Below are 17223 nucleotides of genomic sequence, written 5' to 3' on the forward strand. Positions count from 1 at the left end.
GGCTCCATTAACCCTGACTTTCCCACAGCTCGGCGGGGGGTGCTCGCCCCATCCCCGCTGGCTGGGCTCCCTCCTCTGAGCTGTTGCCTGCTGGCCTGGCTGCCACCGTCTGTTGTCGTGGCAACCTGCTCTGTACCAAGGTCCCTCTAGTCATTGGGTCAGATATGAATACTGTTTCTATGTGAAATTTCCTAATCTTAATAACTGCGCCAGGTTAGAAAAGAAAATCTTTTTTCCCCCAGAAAATATGAGGTTCTGTGTTTATGGATGAAGGGACGTAGCACCTCCAACATCATCTTAAGTGGCTCAGGAAATGCATATCAGTACATATATATGCACATAGCTAACGGATGGATGGAAATCCAGGTATAGGTAAATGTAGATGCAGAATATAACCAAGCAAACAGGGCAAAACGCAGCCAATTGGGGAACCTGGACAGAATTGACAGGAGTTTATGGTACTTACCGTGAACTTTTCTGTGTGTTTGAAATTATATCAAAATTTAAAGTTGTGAAAACAGCAACCAAAGGGCAAGCGTTCTGGACCCCCAGGGACTCGAGTCTGCAGGTCTAAGCAGGTCTAGGGTCCGATTTAACCAGCGGCGGAGGACCGCAGTGTGTTGTGGGCTGAATTGTGTTCCCCAAACAGATATGTTCAAGTCCCAGTTCTGTGACTGTGACCTTATTTGAAAACAGGAAATTTTCAAATGTAATCAAATCAAGGTGAGGTCATCCTGGAGTCAGGTGGCCCCTAAATTCAATGACGGGTGTCCCCCTAAGAAGGGGAAATACAGACACAGACACACACATGGCGGAGAAGGTCATGGGAGACGGAGGCGGAGACTGGAGCCGAGGGATGCCAGAAGCCCGAGGGGACCTGGAATAGATGGTCCCCCACGTCCCCCAGAAGGAGCAGCCCTGCCAACACTTTGACCTCAGACCTCTGGCCTTCAGAGCTGTGAGGGTTTCTGCTGTTTAAGCCACCCAGGGCGCAGGCACCTGGGATGGTCACCTGGGAGCTGAGTACAGAGGACATTCCGGGCAGGGAGGCAGTGGTGGGGCTCCCTCACCCCCTAGGGTCCCACTCAGCCCATTGGGGAGCACTGGCCAGGTCCAGACACTTCCAGAAAGAGCTGGCCGTGGCCCTGGACAGTCACTCATTCATTCCCATCCGCTTTAAGCATACATTGGGTACCTACCCTGTGCACACTGGCAGAGGGCGGACCCAGCAGTGAACAAAACTGATCAAAATCTCTGCCCTAGAGCTGATTTCTTTCTTTCTTTTTTTTTTTTTTTTTGATGAAAAGGCATTTTATTATTATTTTACTATATAACATAGTAGTGAATATATCTGATTGCATTTTCTCAAATGGCAAATGAGAACAGGACAGCATTTTACGGAAAACCTCAGTATCATCTGTCTTTTGGAGGATTCAGTTTCCTAGGACGTGTCTGATACCGCCCATAAAGATACCAACGGTGCTCAGTAGTAAAGAGCATTTTGCGAAGCTGTCCTATCGCGGGTCCTTGCTCCAAGTGTTCATCTTTCACTTCTGACCTGGTTTTCAGTATTTGATCCTGTGTTTCTCCATAATTATGCACAGGACCTGGCCGAGGGACAGGCTTGGTGTGTTCACACGGAATATCCACAGAAGGATGGTAGCAAACTATCGTCCTGCCATCAGATGTCAAAGCAAGTTCTACTTTGCAATTATAGTCATCTGGAAGAGAAGCGTATGTGGATTTATGACAAACACAGTATAAAGCTCCCTTTTGGATTGGAAATAAATGTTTCAAAATAGTTCTGTTTGCTGTCGCCCATTTCACTGCTGATACGGCCATGGTGAACCGAGAGGTTTGCTGTCTGCTCACTGCGAGCCCGCCATCTTCCTCCAGCCGGGTCCTAGGACCTGGAGCTGATTTCTTAACAGGAAGATGACCACACACACACAAGGGGAGCGTGAAGGAGGAGAGAGGCCAGCAGGGATGAAGGGTGGCATGGGTGCAGGTACATAAGGCGGTCATGGGAGCCTGACCATGACAGGGAGGGAGGAAGCTTTGGGGTCCGGGGGACAGGGCACCTGCAGGGGGCACAGACAGAGTAAAGGCCCAAAGGTGAGGGGTGTTGAAGCCTGGAGGGACCTCCTGAGAACAGTGAGGCCAGAGTGGCGTGAGGGGGGTGAGGGGGAGGGCATAAGAGACCCCATTGTATTGCAGCTGTGATTTTACAGGACCCGCCTGCCACCCCGTGTGTGGGTGGATGCTCGTACCAGGCGGACACCTGCATGGGAGAGCTTCCCTGGCCTACGGAGGGGGCGTTGCGAGTGTTATGGAATTCAGGGGGGCTGCCGCTTTATTTACTTGCAGCGAGTAAAGAAGACAGGGACTTATATCCAAAGCTCTGTCTCCCAGAAGGGAGGCTTAGCCATTGCTTACAGATACCATTTGGTCAATTACAGGTTGCTTTCTTCTTTGTAGTTGGCTACTTTCATCCCAGTGAGGCCCCCGTCAGCTCATTCTGTTTACAGCTGGTCTGCAAAATACTGCACTACTTCTAACATTTAGCAGGAATAACATTGAGTAATAACATTTAGAACTGCCCTGACCTGGGGACCCTAGTCCTAGCTGACACAAGGGGGAACATGTGAAGGACCATGTGGGCTGAGCAGGCACCCACAGATCTGCTGCTTGGGCGTGTGATTTTTTGTTGGCTCACCCATCAGCTCATCCTTTATTATTGTGCAGCGAAAACACTCAGGTGGGCCATCAAGCAGTAAAAAATAGCCCTGCCCAGTCATCCAGAGAGAGAGCCTGAGAGTGTGAGTGTACGTGGAGGGTCTGCAGCTGCCTCTGCAGGTGGGAGGAGGCCCGCCTCTGCCCCTCCCTACCCTTACCGACTTCTCTGGAAAATGCAGCATCTTAGCTTCTTTTTTGTTAACTCTTCTCGACCGAGGGTATTTTTTTCCATTGATTTTTTTTTTTTTTTTTGAGAGAGAGAGTGGAAGGGAGAGAGACAGAGAAAGAGAGAGAAACATCGATGTGAGAGAGACACATCGATCAGTTGCCTCCCACACGCACCCCGACCGGGGTTGGGGATGGACCTGCAACCCAGGTATGTGCCCTTGACAGGGAATGGTACCTGAGACTCTGCCACTCTACCACTGAGCCACATCGGCCAGGGCACGCCTTAGCTTCTTCTTTATTTAAATATATCTTTATTGATTTCAGAGAAGAAGGGAGAGGGAAAGAGAGATAGAAATATCAGTAATGAGAGAGAATCATTGATTGGCTGCCTCCTGCATGTCCCCTACTGGGGATCAAGCCCGCAACCCAGGCATGTGCCCTTGACCGGAATCGAACCTGGGACCCTTCAGTCCGCAGGCCGACGCTCTATCCACTGAGCCACATCGGCCAGGGCACACCTCAGCTTCTTGATCATCACTCACTGGGTCATTCATTCAGCAAATATTTGTCAAGCACCTACTCTGTGCCAAGCCCTGGGACTAGAATGTCTCTCCTGGAGTGCTAGGAAGAAAATAAAGAAGGGTAGGAAGGAAAGGGGTGGAGGGATACCCAGGGAAGGTGAGGGTACTACGGAAGTCTGGGGAAAGGGAGCACCCGGACGAGAATACAGCCGGTGGAAAGGCCATGAAGGTGGACAGTGCTGGGTGTGTTGAAGGAACTGCAGAAAGCCTGTGTGGCTGGAGTGGAATGAGTGAGGCAGAGAGGGAGGAGGTGAGGGCAAGGAGGTGACAGGGCAGGTTGTCCAGGGTCCCGTGGGCTCGAGACGACTTGGGCTTTTACCCCAAGAGACATGGGAGCCATGGAGGGCAGTGGGCAGAGCAGGACCGGGCGGGTTCAGTGCTCACTGTCGCCCTCTTGTATCTACTGACAGTAGGGATAGGCTGTGGGGTCCAACGCCAAACCTGACTTAGGTGCTCCCAGCGCCCTCTGGTGGCTACCAGGGAGAACAGACTGTAGACCGCACCAGGACAGGACACCAGGGTGGAGGGCACTGCGCTGGTCCAGGAGGGATGGTGGGGGCAGGTAGTTGGGCCCAATCCCAGCAGGGACCAAAAAGCGGGGAGAAGCAGGCAGGTTCTGGGAAATTTTATATGCTTTTAAAAATATATAATTTATAGTAAAGTGTTCAAATCTTAAATGTATCAAGAACAGTGAACTTTTTTTAAAAAATTGAAGGAGTCAGAAAATTAAACATTTTAAAGTGAGTAACTCAGTGCCATTTACCGCATTCACAATGTGTAACCAGCACCACTATCTAATTCCAGGACATTCTCATCATCCCCAAAAGAAGCCCCGTCCTCGTCAGTAGCCGCTCCCCTTCCCCCTTCCCACTCCTGACAGCCACTAACCCACTTCCCATCTCTGTGGATGTGCCCGTCCTGGACATTTCACAGAAATGGAATCACACACCATGTGGCCTTTTGCCGAGTGGCTTCTCCCACTGAGCATATGTTTCAAGGTTAATTCATATTGTAACAAGTGTCAGTGCTTCATTCTTTTTTAAAAATACATATACATTTTAAACAATATATTTTGTTGATTTCAGAGAGGAAGGGAGAGGGAGAGAGAGAGAAACAGCAATGATGGGAGAGAATCATGGATCGGCTGCCTCTGGCACACCCCACGCTGGGGATTGGGCCCACAACCTGCAGAGTCCTGACGCAGATGCAGTGGGTCATCCTCTCACCAGTGCGGGTCCTGCAGTGTGTGTACATACCTTATAGAACCCTGGAGGGAAGTGCCTGTAATGTCTCCATTCACCAGGGGGAGAGCCAGGCAGCCCGCTGTGAGCAGTGGGCCCAGGACTGGTGCTTTTGCACCCGGTGTCAACCCATGGTCATTGGTGCAATTCAGTACCAAGAGGAACCCCCTCGTTAGGGTGTGTTGAAGGAAACTTTATTCAATGCAAACAGCTCTGTAGTATAACAGCTCAATAGCTGGACAGCACCAGAGTAAGGTGGCCATCCAGCAAGGTGGCTGTCCAGTTAGACAGCTCTGCTCCATCCAGACCCTGGGTGGTTCAGCCTCAACCAAGGAAACATAGTCCTCAAGTGAAAGTATGCTCCCAGGCTAGCCATAGGGAAGCTGACTTATATAGACAGAAGCCTGGCCCCTGGTTCCAGATTGGTCCATCCTTATGCAAATAAGGACTTCAAATCTCACAGTTTGATTGGTCCTAAAAGCACTGCCCTGATTGGTTGGAATGGAGCCACTCTGGTCAGTGAAGATGCTACTGACATAGAGCTGTGCAGCTATAATTGGACAGGGAAAACCTCCTACTGGTTAAAATACAATGCCAGCAACTCCTGTATAAGAGTGGGCTCAGCCAGCAGGCAGGCAGGCCAGTGCAGGCTTCTCCCTGTAGGGCAGCCTGTCTGAGAGGCCCAGGTTTAGCAATGGTTGCTAGGCTCTGTTTTTACATTTGAGCCACCAGGAGCCCTTCTTGGTAGGCATCTTCTTTCTCCAGGTCAACACTGGACACCCGCCCCGTGCTCCTGACCTCCGTGAGGGCCTGGATTTCCCCCTGGTGGGAGGGAGGGCATGCACATGCAGGCCTCCCTCTGCAGCGGTTCCTTTTTATTGGAGTCATTTTTTCTCCTCCTGTCAGCAGACCCAGCTGCAGACAGCCCCTCCCTCCCACTCTCAGAAGAGCTGAGAAGAAAACAAAAGCTTAATTGAATCTCACACTGGAGGAAGGGGGTGCAAGCAGCTGGACAGAGGGGCAGGTGCAGTGGGGAAAGGCCCCCAGCGCAGGAGGACCAGGGAAGCCACTGACCTCAGTGGGTCTGCTGGCAGCCTATAATTACCACCCTAATGTGATTATGCTATTGCTATATTGTGCCTGCTTCCACAGAACATGAGCTCTTTCCACACATGAGCTTGAGCCTCATCACCAGGGCTGAAGCGCTGCTTGTGGGGAGCCTGAGACCCACACAAGTCACATGACTCGCCCACGGCCACACTGTGCTGCAGAGTGGAAAGTCCCGGGCTGGAATTCCACCATGGAATGCTCACCGGGCACGGTCAGGGTTCAGGTGTGCTGGGGAGATGGGCACCACACAAGCAAAGGCTCCAGGAAGGGCGCGTGGGCTTCCCTGTGGGGCATGCACAGGGTGGGGGGCCATGATGAGCCATGGAAGGTTCCCAAGCTGGACAGCAGAAGGCAATGGACAGATTGGGGCAGGCGCTGTGGCTGAGGCTGAGGGGGAGTGGGATGGAGGCCCCAGTTGGCTGGACTCCTGAGCCCCTTCCCTTTACCTCTGGAATGTGCCTGCTACCCCAATGCTTCTTCCCTATTTCAGGTTCTGTTCCTTCTGCAAACCCTTCCTTGATTAATGCTCACTCCCTCTCCCCAGGCCCACATTCCCCAGCTCTCTAGGACGTACAAATCCCAGGTTCTAGGATATGCCTTCCTTCCTTCTCTAGGACGTACAAATCCCAGGTTCTAGGATATGCCTGCCCCTACCAGACTGGGGCACCTCGCTTGGTGCACTTCTTCCTTCCTCGTGCTGGAGACTCGCTGTATCGGGCTCCTTGGCTGCAAATAGATAAATAAAAAGTCAAGCTAGGAAAGGACGTTAGCCCTAGCCAGTTTGGCTCAGTGGATAGAGCATCGGCCTGCGGACTAAAGGGTCCCAGGTTTGATTTTGGCCAAGGGCACATGCCCGGGTTTTAGGTTTGATCTCCCCCCACCCCCAGTAGGGGGCACGCAGGAGGCAGCCAATCAATGATTCTCTCCCATCATTGATGTTTCTATCTCTCTCGCTTCCTCTCTGAAATCAATTTAAAAAAATTTTTTTTTTTTAAAAAAAGGACTTATTGCTTCTCTGAACTGAAATGGTGAGCAGTTATGGACTTCAGGTACAGCTGGATCCAGGTGCCCACAAGGTCTCCAGGCATCTAACTCCTCATCTTTTGGCTCTCCTGTCCACTGTGCTGGCTCCACTTTGGGAAAGGGGCACCATTCTGTGATTGCACCAAATGAGGTGCCTACGGTTAGTGGTGGCCCCGGATGCCCATGGCACTTCTGACAGTAGGAAGCCCCAGATGATAGCCGGGCTGGAAGGAGAGTGCAAACGTCACCTGTGTTTACACCATGGGCTGAGCACTGGGACACTGCAGGTGCAAATAACAGATCATTCTGATCAGATCGGTAGTATGAGCCGGTGTGTTACACTAACAAGGAATCTAAGAAAGGGTCTGACTTTGTCAGGGTGGGGGCTGCCCTGAGGAAGAGGCAGTGGGTCGAGACCTGAAGTCTGAGTGAGAGGACATAGGTGAGGGTGTCCCCAGTGAGGACCCAGCATGGAGAGAGGAGGGAGGGGGCCTTCTGGAGCCACTGGTCCGATTATGTCCTTTTGGACATTGTGAGGCAGAGGGCAGCCACAGCACACACACACAAGCACACACATGGTGACACACATGTGCACAATTACATAGTGATACTTATGCACACTCACAAGGTTATATACATGTACACAGTTACACACAGAAAAACGTGTGCACAGCCCACATGGAAATGCAAACACACACACACACACACACACACACACACACTTGCTGACACACATGGCTACACTTATGTGCATTCTGCACTCACATGATTATGCCCACACTGACACCTGTGCACAAACACAACTGCACTCGCACATGTACGTCACTACACTAGCATGCACATGCATGCATGTGCATAAGGTATACATGTAGTTACACGTGTGCAGAAGCCCACTGTTGTGTGCATGCACACACAGACGGTCCACACAGACACACACAGAGACACGCAATCCCACATGCACACACACAGGCTGCCCAGTGATGAGTGGCTGGTGGGAAAAAGGAGAGAAGGCGCCCGGTTGCCCTGGCAACACATCCTGGGTCCCGACCAGGCCTTGTTAGCGCAGCTCATCTGGCAGTTGTCAGCCAGTAGAGGGCTGTTTAGGACCCCAACCCCACACAAAGGCTCCTGGTGGCTTTGTGACAGCCCTGACAGTCTGGACCCCTGGAGAGAGGAAGAAGCAGGCCTGGGGTCAGGGCAGGAAACAGGGCCCTGAACTGGGGGCTCTGTGGGGAGAGATACAGCCTGACCTGGGGTGTGTGAGAGGGACAGAAGCGTGGGGGCTGGCCTCCTGGCTGACATACTTGCTTTCTGATTCCTGTCTGATCGCAGGGACTTGGGCAGACCAGATGAGGATGAGGGTAGGTCAGTGGGGGTGCTCCTGTGTTGGCAGCTGATGGGATCCCCATTAATGATTGCACCACATGTCCAGTCTCTGTCCCCAGGAAACAGAACCCGGAAGGAGCAAATCCTGCCAATTCTCTCCGTGGTGGCCACAGTGCGGGCGCGAGTTCGAGTCCAGACTCCCATTGACGAGGCTGCCTTGACAGGTTACCGAACCCGCGAGATGAGGATGTGGACAGCCTTCTCAGGGGCTGCTGTGAAGGCCATTCGTGTAGATCAGTGGTTCTCAACCCTCCTAATGCCGCGACCCTTTAATACAGTTCCTCATGTTGTGGTGACCCCCAACCATAAAATTACTTTCGTTGCTAATTCAAAACTGTAATTTTGCTACTGCTATGAATCATAATGTAAATATCTGCTATGCAGGATGTACTTTCATTGTTACAAATTGAACATAATTAAAGCATAGTGATTAATCACAAAAACAATATGTAATTATATATGTGTTTTCCGATGGTCTTAGGCGACCCCTGTGAAAGGGTCATTCGACCCCCAAAGGGGTCGCGACCCACAGGTTGAGAACCGCTGGTGTAGATGGCGAGTAAGAGCAGTGCCCACGGACACCTGCTGAGCAAATGTCAGCAGCTGTTACAACAGGGCCTGGGGGTGGGGAGGGAGGCCAAGGCATCGCCCTGGGCAATCTTGCTTCCTCTCCACCCCAAGCAGAGGGTCTGAAAGGGCTGAGGACTTCACTGACGGTGAAGGCGCCCGCCATCCTCCTCGGAATTCAAGATTCCTCTCTTGTTATTAAACAGCAAAGAAGGCAAATCTCCACCCCCGCATTCCCGAAACACCTTTATTGCACTAAAAACAGCATTTATAAACAAACACACTTGGGAAGGGTGTCATAAAGGCTTACCCACTGTCAACTTCGAACACAAAGGTCTGAAACAGTGCACGGGGCATATGAAAAGGGGAGGCCCCAGAGGGAAAGCGGCGGGGGGCGGGGGGGCGGGGGGGGGGCGGGGGGGGGGGGGGGGGGGGGGGCGGGGGGGGGGGGGGGGGGGGAGGTCAGGGTCAGAAAGAACAGGAGGGGTATGAGCTCCAAGCATCTAGCTCCTTGCAGGGCCCTCTGTTGCCCACAAGCCTGGCCCTGGTGGTCTCCAAGTTCCAGAGTGAAGGGGGAGCCCCTATGAAGGCAGGAGCAGGAGCATGAAGGAGCAGGCACAGGACAAAGACCAAAGGGGGCACTAAAAGGAACCCCAGCTCCAAGGGCCCCTCTATCTCAGCACAGGGTGCACTGGTGCTTTCCCCAGCCCTGAGGGAAATCTGCCTCTTCACCTCACCCCTCGTGGGGCTGGGAAACCTAGAGTCAAGAGGGACAATGTTTGAACAGGGAGGGGCACCCCAGGATTCAATGCGCTGCCCTCGTCCATCCATGCCCAGCAGGCAGCCCAGGAGAAATGCAGGAGCAGAGCTGGCCTGGCGGAGCTTGCCCCTGCTTCAAACTGTACCATTTGTTTCTCTGAGCTGGAAAACCTCCTCAAAAATTAAGCAAGGCTATGCAGCCCCCTAGCAGCATGAAAAGTCACACCAGGGTACCCCACACACACACACCCAGCCCGCCCCTTTGTCCCTTTATCCTACCTGCCCTAACCAAAACCTATTTACACACGTGGAGTAAAAGCCACAGCCATCAGTCACTGGGCATCACTCCCTGGTGTCCAGTTGCCAAGGGTGCTGGGCGGGGGAGGGCGGAGGGGGGTAGCATGGGAGGGAGGGGGGATGGGAGTCATGGGCTGCCCTCTGGTGCTTTCAGAGCATCCCTCTCCAGGGGAGGGAGGCTCCAGAACCCCAGCAGCACCAGGGCTCCCAAGCAGATGCAGTGGACCAGCCAGGCTGGCCTGTGCCCGAAAAGCAAGCCAAGAAGGTGCCGGAGGGAAACGGCCCCGGGAGGGCTGTCTGGCTCCAGGGACAGAAGCAGAGCCATTGTTCCCATCATTGTTCCCATTTTCATCCTCTGGGATTTCCTGCACCATGAGCTCCTCCGCTCTGCTGCCTCCCACAGCCCCATGGGGCACTGGCGGCAGAACCTGGGGCCTGGCACTGATTTGGTGGGGGCGGGGGGGGGGGGGCGTCTGGCAGACCTGGGGGATGAGGACACTCGTGCCACACAGGAAAAGATTCCGCCCAGGCTCAGGGCTGGAGACCTCGAGGTCTTCCATCCACCTCGGCCACCTCCTGGCACAGGTTCCCAGCCACCTGAACTCTGTCAGTGGTGAGACCACACCGAGGGACATGGAACTGGGGGCTCAGGGGTAGCGCTCAGGCCTGCAAATGGCCTTCTCTTCCCTGGCAGCCCCCTCTTCTCCTCCTCCACATAACTTAGTCCCTGAAAAGCAGTATCCTGGTCACCATGCAGCATCCCAGGAGAGCCCCCCGCCGCAGCTGCAGCATCCGGCCGGCCCAGCCTGAGTTTAAACCCACCTCCTCCTCCCCCTGGCCCCTGGCGCAGCCAATGAGCCTCCTGCCACCCGCCCTCGGAATCCGAGTGGGGAGGGGAGGTGGGTCTCCCCTGGGCACCTGCGGGAGGCACGGAGGGTGGGCAGCCAGGGGCCTTTACAAGAAGGGGAGCAGGGAGGTCAGGGGCAGCTCCTTCTCCCCCAGCAGCGTGTCCCGCTTGAGGCTGCTGCCCTTGTTGACCACCTTGATCCTGAGGGCCAGTTTCCGGGCGCTGGCCGGCCCGAGGCCGTCGAAAAAGAAGTCCTCGTTGAAGACGGGGTGGCGGCTGTTCTTGATGATGGTGCTGCGCTGCTTCTGGAGCTTCCCGGGGACCAGGCACAGGCCCACGCAGCAGTTGATGCTTCGGGCATCGCAGAGGTGGTCGTACAGACCCTCGGCGGCCAGCAGGCGCACCCGCAGCCGCGCCTGGGCCGCCTCGTACTCGGCCAGCAGCCGCACGCTGCCCCGCGGGCCCATGCGCACCGCGTGCTCCGCGCGGGGCACCGGGCCCGGCTCCGCGCCGCCCGGCTCCGGGGCGGCCCGGCGAGTGAGGCGGCGCCGGGCGCCCGGGCTGGTGTCGGGCGTGCTGTCGTCCGCCGACAGGGAGCCGTGGCGGCCCACCGAGTGCTTGAGCTGGCTCACCTTGGCCTGGCTGTCCTGGGCGAAGCCTTTGAGCAGCGACACGGAGCGCGAGAGCAGCGGGGACCCGAACGGGGACGACTCGGCCGAGGACCCCGTGTCACTCTCCCCGCCGCTGAAGTAGCGGCTGGGGCTCATGAGCGCGCCGCCCGCCTCCCGGGACGCGCCGTCGCCCCCGTTGGCCTTGCCGCCCCCCTTGCGGCGCCGCGCCCCCGGGGAGCCCACCTGGGCCAGGGCGCCGTGCTCGCTGTGGAACAGGGACTCCTTGCGCCGCGTGTGCGGGCTCTCGGCCAGCGTGGCGAAGCCGTAGGACGTGTGCGCCTTGGGCACGGAGGGCAGGGACATGGCCCCCTGCGCCTGGGGGTCGGCGTTGGTGGCGGCCTCCTCGGCCGGCCAGTCCTCGGCGCTCTCGATCTGGATCACATGCCGGGTGGCCGCCTTCAGCAGGCTCTTGCTCTCGGCCGCCAGCTTGGCGGGCAGCCGGGGGCTCCGCGGGGCGCGGCGGGGCGAAGCCGCGGCCGGGGTCGGCTCGGCGGCCGGGCCCTGCTCCGCCGGCCCTTCCGGCTCCGCGGGGCTGGCCGGCAGCTTGGGGGGGATGAAGAAGTCGGGGATCTTGTCGGGCGTGAGCACGTTGCTGTACAGGGGCCCCTTGGAGGCCTTGTCTCCCGCCTCGCCCCCCGCCGCGCCGTTCTCCCCGGACCCCCGCAGCCGCTCCAGGAACCACATGTTGGTCTTCTTCATGGGGGCAGCGCAGGAGGCCAGGAGCGCGCAGCGTCTGGGGAGGGAAGCGGGGCCAGGCGCTGCAGGCCTGCAGGCACCGGGTGCCGACAGGGGTTCCTGGCACCTGTCCGGGGGGCCACCTGGACGGGGCCTGGGCCAGCAGGACGGGGGGGGGGGGGCGGGGGCGGGATGGGCTTGACCTCCCCCCACACCCCCCCCCCGCCTTCCCCAGAGGTCGCGCTTAACTTCCAGGCACAGCCGGGGGAGGCAGGGGTGCCCGGACTCTTGGGGAGCTCCCAGGGGAGAGCGGCCCCTCTCCGGCCCCCACCCCCGTTTTGAGGATCTCAAAGCGCTTTTTAAAGGGTTTCACGCTCTGTCTACAGGGACCACACCTCGGGGTGTGGGTGGACCCCCGCGTGTCCCAGCTCCGCCCCCCCCCCTCGGGCTCCCACCCACCTGTGGCTTCTCCCAGGGCTGAGGGTCCAGGCAAGTGGGGTGGGGGCAGGGAGAGGGAAGGAGTCTGGGGACCCATCGCGCAGCCGGCTGATCCCTCCCCTCCGACCCTTCCCCCCCCCCCCGCCCCCCACCCCTGGGTTAACTCAGCTGGGGGTGGGGGTGGGGTCCGAGCAGCCCCCGCGGATCGTGGCGGGGTCCCTGAACTCACCTGCCAGGGGTGATGTCCCGAGGCTGAGGCTGTCCCGCGGGCTCGCCGGGGTCTCGGCGCGGAGGCTCCGGGTCTGGGGTGGGGGCGGAGGCTGCTGCTTCCACCAGGGCGGCGGCGGCAGCGCAGTCGGACTCATTCACCGGCCGCGGCGGGAAACCGCCCAGCCCGGCCGCCGCGCCGCCGTATTCTCCCTAGTACCGCCGCCTCCGCCCCCGCCCCCCCGCCTCGCGGCGCACCCCGCGCCACCCCGGGGCCGGCGCACAGGAGCCTCGCGGGCACCCAGGGGGCCGACGAGGGCAAGTGGGAGGGAAAGCAGGTGGTCGCGGTTTGCTGATGGACACCCCTAGCGCTGGTCCCTGCGGATGGGGGAGCAGGGGGAGCAGGAGGAGCAGAAACCCCACGCCTCTGCTTCAGTTCATTTGGGGAGGAGCGCAGACCCATACTAGCCGTGGGCCCTTTCCCCGGTGAGCCGCTTTCCCGACTTACAATGAAGAATAAAATAATAGCAGCAATAATAACTGCATCTGAACTGACTCCTGAGCGCTCTCTCAGTGCCAGGCTCTAACTTCCTTCCCCCAGCTCTCCCCTCCGTAGACGTGGACGAGGAAGGTGAAGGTTTCCTTCTAGAAATCAGGACCCAGCGGCTCCTCCTGGTGAGTGGGCATCGCTTGGCGAAGCCGCCCCAGGCGCCAGAGAAGGAGCCGCTCCTCCATGTCATGGCAGATGGTTATTGAGCACTTACTGGATGTTGGGCAATGACACAGGCGCTAGGGACGCAGCTGTGACCAAGGGACGCAGGGCCCACCTTGTGATGCATCCCACAGAGGCGGTGCCAACTGAGGGACACAGGTGAACAGAACTGTAACAGGACAATGTGATTGGAGGAGAGCAGGGAGAGCGCAGGCGTGCTACCCACAGAGAGAGAAACCAAGGCAATCCCAGGCCGGCAGCTTCTAAGATCTCAGGGTCCCTCTGGGGTCCCACCCCCCTGCCTTGTGAGCTGCCAGCCCTAACCCCCCTGCTTCCTCACGCTCTGTCCTCCCTCTCAGCCTCACTTTCCCCTTCTGGCACCGGAGGCCGACCAGTCCCAAGTCTGGTCTCTGTTTGTGAGGAGCCAGTAAGATAATGTGGCCAGCTGGAGGCCCCGCCCCTCCAACACATCCACTGGACCTTGGAGTGAGGTGGGGTTTAGAGTCCCATGGTCCACATGGGGAAAGAGAGGCTCAGAGGAGGCCATGAGTCCAGGAGGCCTGTCTCAGATTTGCTCACCCAGCAAACACTGAGCCCCATTTTGTGCTGGGGTGACACCAGCATGCCAGGGGAGGCAGATACCAGTGGATGCATCACCTCACCACTGCCTGGGCCAGCCCCGTGTTACAGCCTGACAGAGCCCCCTGAACCCCAACTTTAGCTGTCATGAAGAGTGCCCTAGAGCAATTACTTGTGTGATTCTGCTGCCCCCCTGGGCTTGGAGCTGTGGTTGGAAGGGTGGCACCTGCCGTGTCTCCAAGACACTGGGGTCTTTAATGAAAACTTGCCAGACAAATGGGCAGATTACAGGGAGGATGACTCCTGGAACAGTGCTCCTTTCTGCAGCGGGGGGCTGCCCCACCTTCCTCCATTGACAGGATAGGGACAATGGGGCCCAGGAAGGGGAAGTGACCAGCTAGGGTCTGCAAGGAAGGGCAGTGCCAGGCTGACCTGGGAATTGGGGGCTTCAATCCCCACTCACCCTTGCCCAGCTGGGGGCAGGGTCTCTCTCCCCAGTTGGGTTGAAAGAGGATGCAGTGAATTTATTCTGTGCTGATTCCTGTGTTAAGCAACTCAGACATTAATCTGGAGCCACTTAATAAGGGTTCGAATCCTAATACCAATATTTCCTGCTTTGTGACTTCTGGCAAGTGTCCAAACCTCTCTGCCTCCTTCTCCTCGGTGGTCCACAGCCATCACAGCATCAGAGCTACGGTTTGCAAAGTACTTAAACATGTGTGATGTGTTGGTCATCAGTTCACAAAAGCTGCTGCTGGTGAGGAAAGAGACTCAGCCAGTGGGAGGTCTTGCCAGGCCTCAAAGTGAACCCCAGAACCTTGACCGCAGCCCCGCTCAGCCAGAAGCCCCACCCCATCACATTTGGGGGCTGGGGAAACTGAGGCCAGAGGGGGAAGTACCTGGGGATAGATTCCAAGCACCTGTCCTGTGGGCCGCCCTGGAAGGGACCAGGGCAGGGAGGCCACCAGCTCTGACTCCAAACAGGAACCTCCCCAAGTCAACAAAGCCTTCTGCTTCCTCTGCAGAGCCCTGTGACTGACAGGTGTGGCAGCCCCCCACCCCTCCACCCAGACTAACCCCAAACCCTGAGCTGTGGCCTCCCTGGAATCAGAGATGAGGAGGCTGCGGGTTTCAGGCCCAAGCTAGGGAGGGGGCCCAGACGGTACTCACCATCCCCACCCACCCTAAGCTGTGCCCCTCATGCTGTGGCCATGGTGGTCACCCCCTCCCGCCTCAGTCCTCACCCTCTCCTCCATTCCCAGGAACATACTATATGGAAAGGGGAAAGGGGCAGGTCTCAGAGGAGATGTGGGAAGGTGGTACTTCCCAGGATTCAGGCCTGAGTCATAGGCTGCCCCCTGTGGCATCCAGCGGACAGGCTTGGAGGACACACAGGGAGGTGGCTCAAAGACAAAGAGCCTGCCATCCCAGCGCCAGGCCTGAGGAGCCACCTTGTGCCCAGGCAGCTCCGGGCTCTAAGCTGCCTTTTCCTTTGAAAAGGGGAGGAAAGGCCTGTCTGCAAGCTCCCAAGAGGGACCAGGCCCAATAAGGCACTGAGGGAGGGGGCGGTCTTCCAGACAAGGAAACGGAGGCATGGCGGAATGGCCTGACTCTGCGGAGGCCCAGTTCAGGGAAGGGAAGTAACTGGTCCAAGGCTGCACAGCAGAATTTGAACCAACATTTCTACCACCTCCCACCCCAGGGCTCCCTGGGGGCGAGGCTAGGGCAGGGAGCATTTGCTAACTGAATAGCTGCAGATAGAATGGACTGGAGACAGGGTGGGTGGGAACCCAGCGAGAGCCAGGCTCGTAGCTCCTGTCACCATGGGGGCTCCCCCGATAGAGCTTTCCTGGGTCCAGGAGCAGGATGGGGGAGGTAATGAGGTTCGAACCCCGGCTCTGCCACCTCCCAGCGGTGTGGCCGTGGGACGCCTCCTCACGCCTCTGAGCACCCTGAGTTTGTGCAGTTCTCAGCACATGCCTAGCAGGAGTGCTAGGTGAAACTTTTAAGGGGGTGGTGCCGGGCCTGGAAGGACCCAGGGCTATGAATGAATGAATGAATGAATGAATGAAGTGCATTTAGACCTCTTTCTGGCCTACAAATCTTTGGAGTCTGACACTTCTTCACATTATTTGGTCCAACCCTAAGAGCATTCTCTCAGCCACCCCCATTCCTATCCTGCCCCCAACAGTATGTCTCCCACTTGGGAATCTTATCACCTCTGTGCTTAAAAGGCCCCTAGCAGCTCTCCCTGGCATCCAGCTTTGCCTCCGCTGTGTCCACGCCACAGCTGGCACTAGACACTCTGTGGTGATTTGCTGATTGATGTCATCTGACTGCTAATTCCACGAGGACAGGTCTGTCTTGGTCACTGTTGCATCCCCCTAAGCCACCAGAGCTTCTGGCAGATAAGAGAAGCTCAGTACAGACAATTAAAGGCTCTTAGGATGCTGGAGGAGGGGGTGTGGATGGACAGACTGATGAATGAATGAATAATAGATGGATGAGTAGGTGGGTGGATGGACAAATGGATGGATGGGTGGGTGGACGGATGGACAAATGGACCAATGGGCGGACTGGTGGCTCTCAGTCTCCATGTCACTGAAGTAAGAGACATGACATCAGAGTTCCCTTCTGGCTCTACCTTTGGATGGTTTCACCCCTACTTAGGGGCAGAGCAGAGTGGCTTTTACTCCCCACACCCTTACTAGGCCCCCCAGGTTTGCAGACCGGAACCCTGGGCAGGGATGTGGCTCTGGTGGGCTGTGGAGAGGGCTGGGGACACCTTTGGGAGAGATGCCTCCATGTTTGGGGGCGGAGTTAGAGGAGGGTCCCAGGAGAGTGTGGTCTCTGGGAGGGAGCGTCTCAGAATCCATGTGCAGGAAGTGCTGGAAGGTAGAAGTCGGTGCTGGAGGAGGAAGTGGGCATCAGGGAGAAGTAGGGGCTTTGAGGGTGTGGCTGCATCTCAAGAAAACGGGGAGGAAAGAAGCTGGGATCCCTGAAGGATCAGACCATGTTCAGGGGCAAGACAGGAGCAACTGGAGGAAAACAAGGAGCTTTTTGTCAGATATATCGGGATATCTCAAGAGAGAGGTTTGTAGCATTGGGGAGATAAATAGGTGTTTCCAAAGAGAAATTAGGGTGCATTTAATAGAGAAATTGGGGTATTCTTATCTCTAAAAATAGAGGTATTTGAGAAATGCTGGGGGAATTCTAGGAGAGCAAA

The 17223-nt window shown here is 56.8% G+C and overlaps 2 protein-coding genes across 2 annotated transcripts; both read right to left on the bottom strand.

Annotated features, from left to right (window-relative positions):
- Positions 1–1413: 1413 nt before the first annotated feature.
- Positions 1414–1842, bottom strand: LOC118659054 (39S ribosomal protein L42, mitochondrial-like). Its single transcript, XM_036315061.1, has one exon. It carries the CDS (start codon positions 1840–1842, stop codon positions 1414–1416), a length of 429 nt encoding a protein of 142 aa, XP_036170954.1.
- Positions 1843–9258: 7416 nt separating this feature from the next.
- On the bottom strand, positions 9259–12923 carry C2CD4C (C2 calcium dependent domain containing 4C). The gene is made up of 2 exons (XM_036314164.1): positions 12729–12923; positions 9259–12119 (listed from the first exon to the last, which is right to left on the bottom strand). Exon 2 carries the CDS (start codon positions 12083–12085, stop codon positions 10823–10825), a length of 1263 nt encoding a protein of 420 aa, XP_036170057.1. The 5' UTR covers positions 12086–12119; positions 12729–12923; the 3' UTR covers positions 9259–10822.
- Positions 12924–17223: the final 4300 nt, after the last annotated feature.

This window comes from Myotis myotis, unplaced genomic scaffold (assembly GCF_014108235.1).
Source record: "Myotis myotis isolate mMyoMyo1 unplaced genomic scaffold, mMyoMyo1.p scaffold_m19_p_6, whole genome shotgun sequence".
In the NCBI taxonomy this organism is placed as follows: Eukaryota; Metazoa; Chordata; class Mammalia; order Chiroptera; family Vespertilionidae; genus Myotis; species Myotis myotis.

Bases quoted from the DNA above. Each gene is read 5' to 3' on its own strand.
- LOC118659054 (XM_036315061.1), bottom strand. From the start codon at position 1,842: ATGGCCGTATCAGCAGTGAAATGGGCGACAGCAAACAGAACTATTTTG.
- C2CD4C (XM_036314164.1), bottom strand. From the start codon at position 12,085: ATGAAGAAGACCAACATGTGGTTCCTGGAGCGGCTGCGGGGGTCCGGG.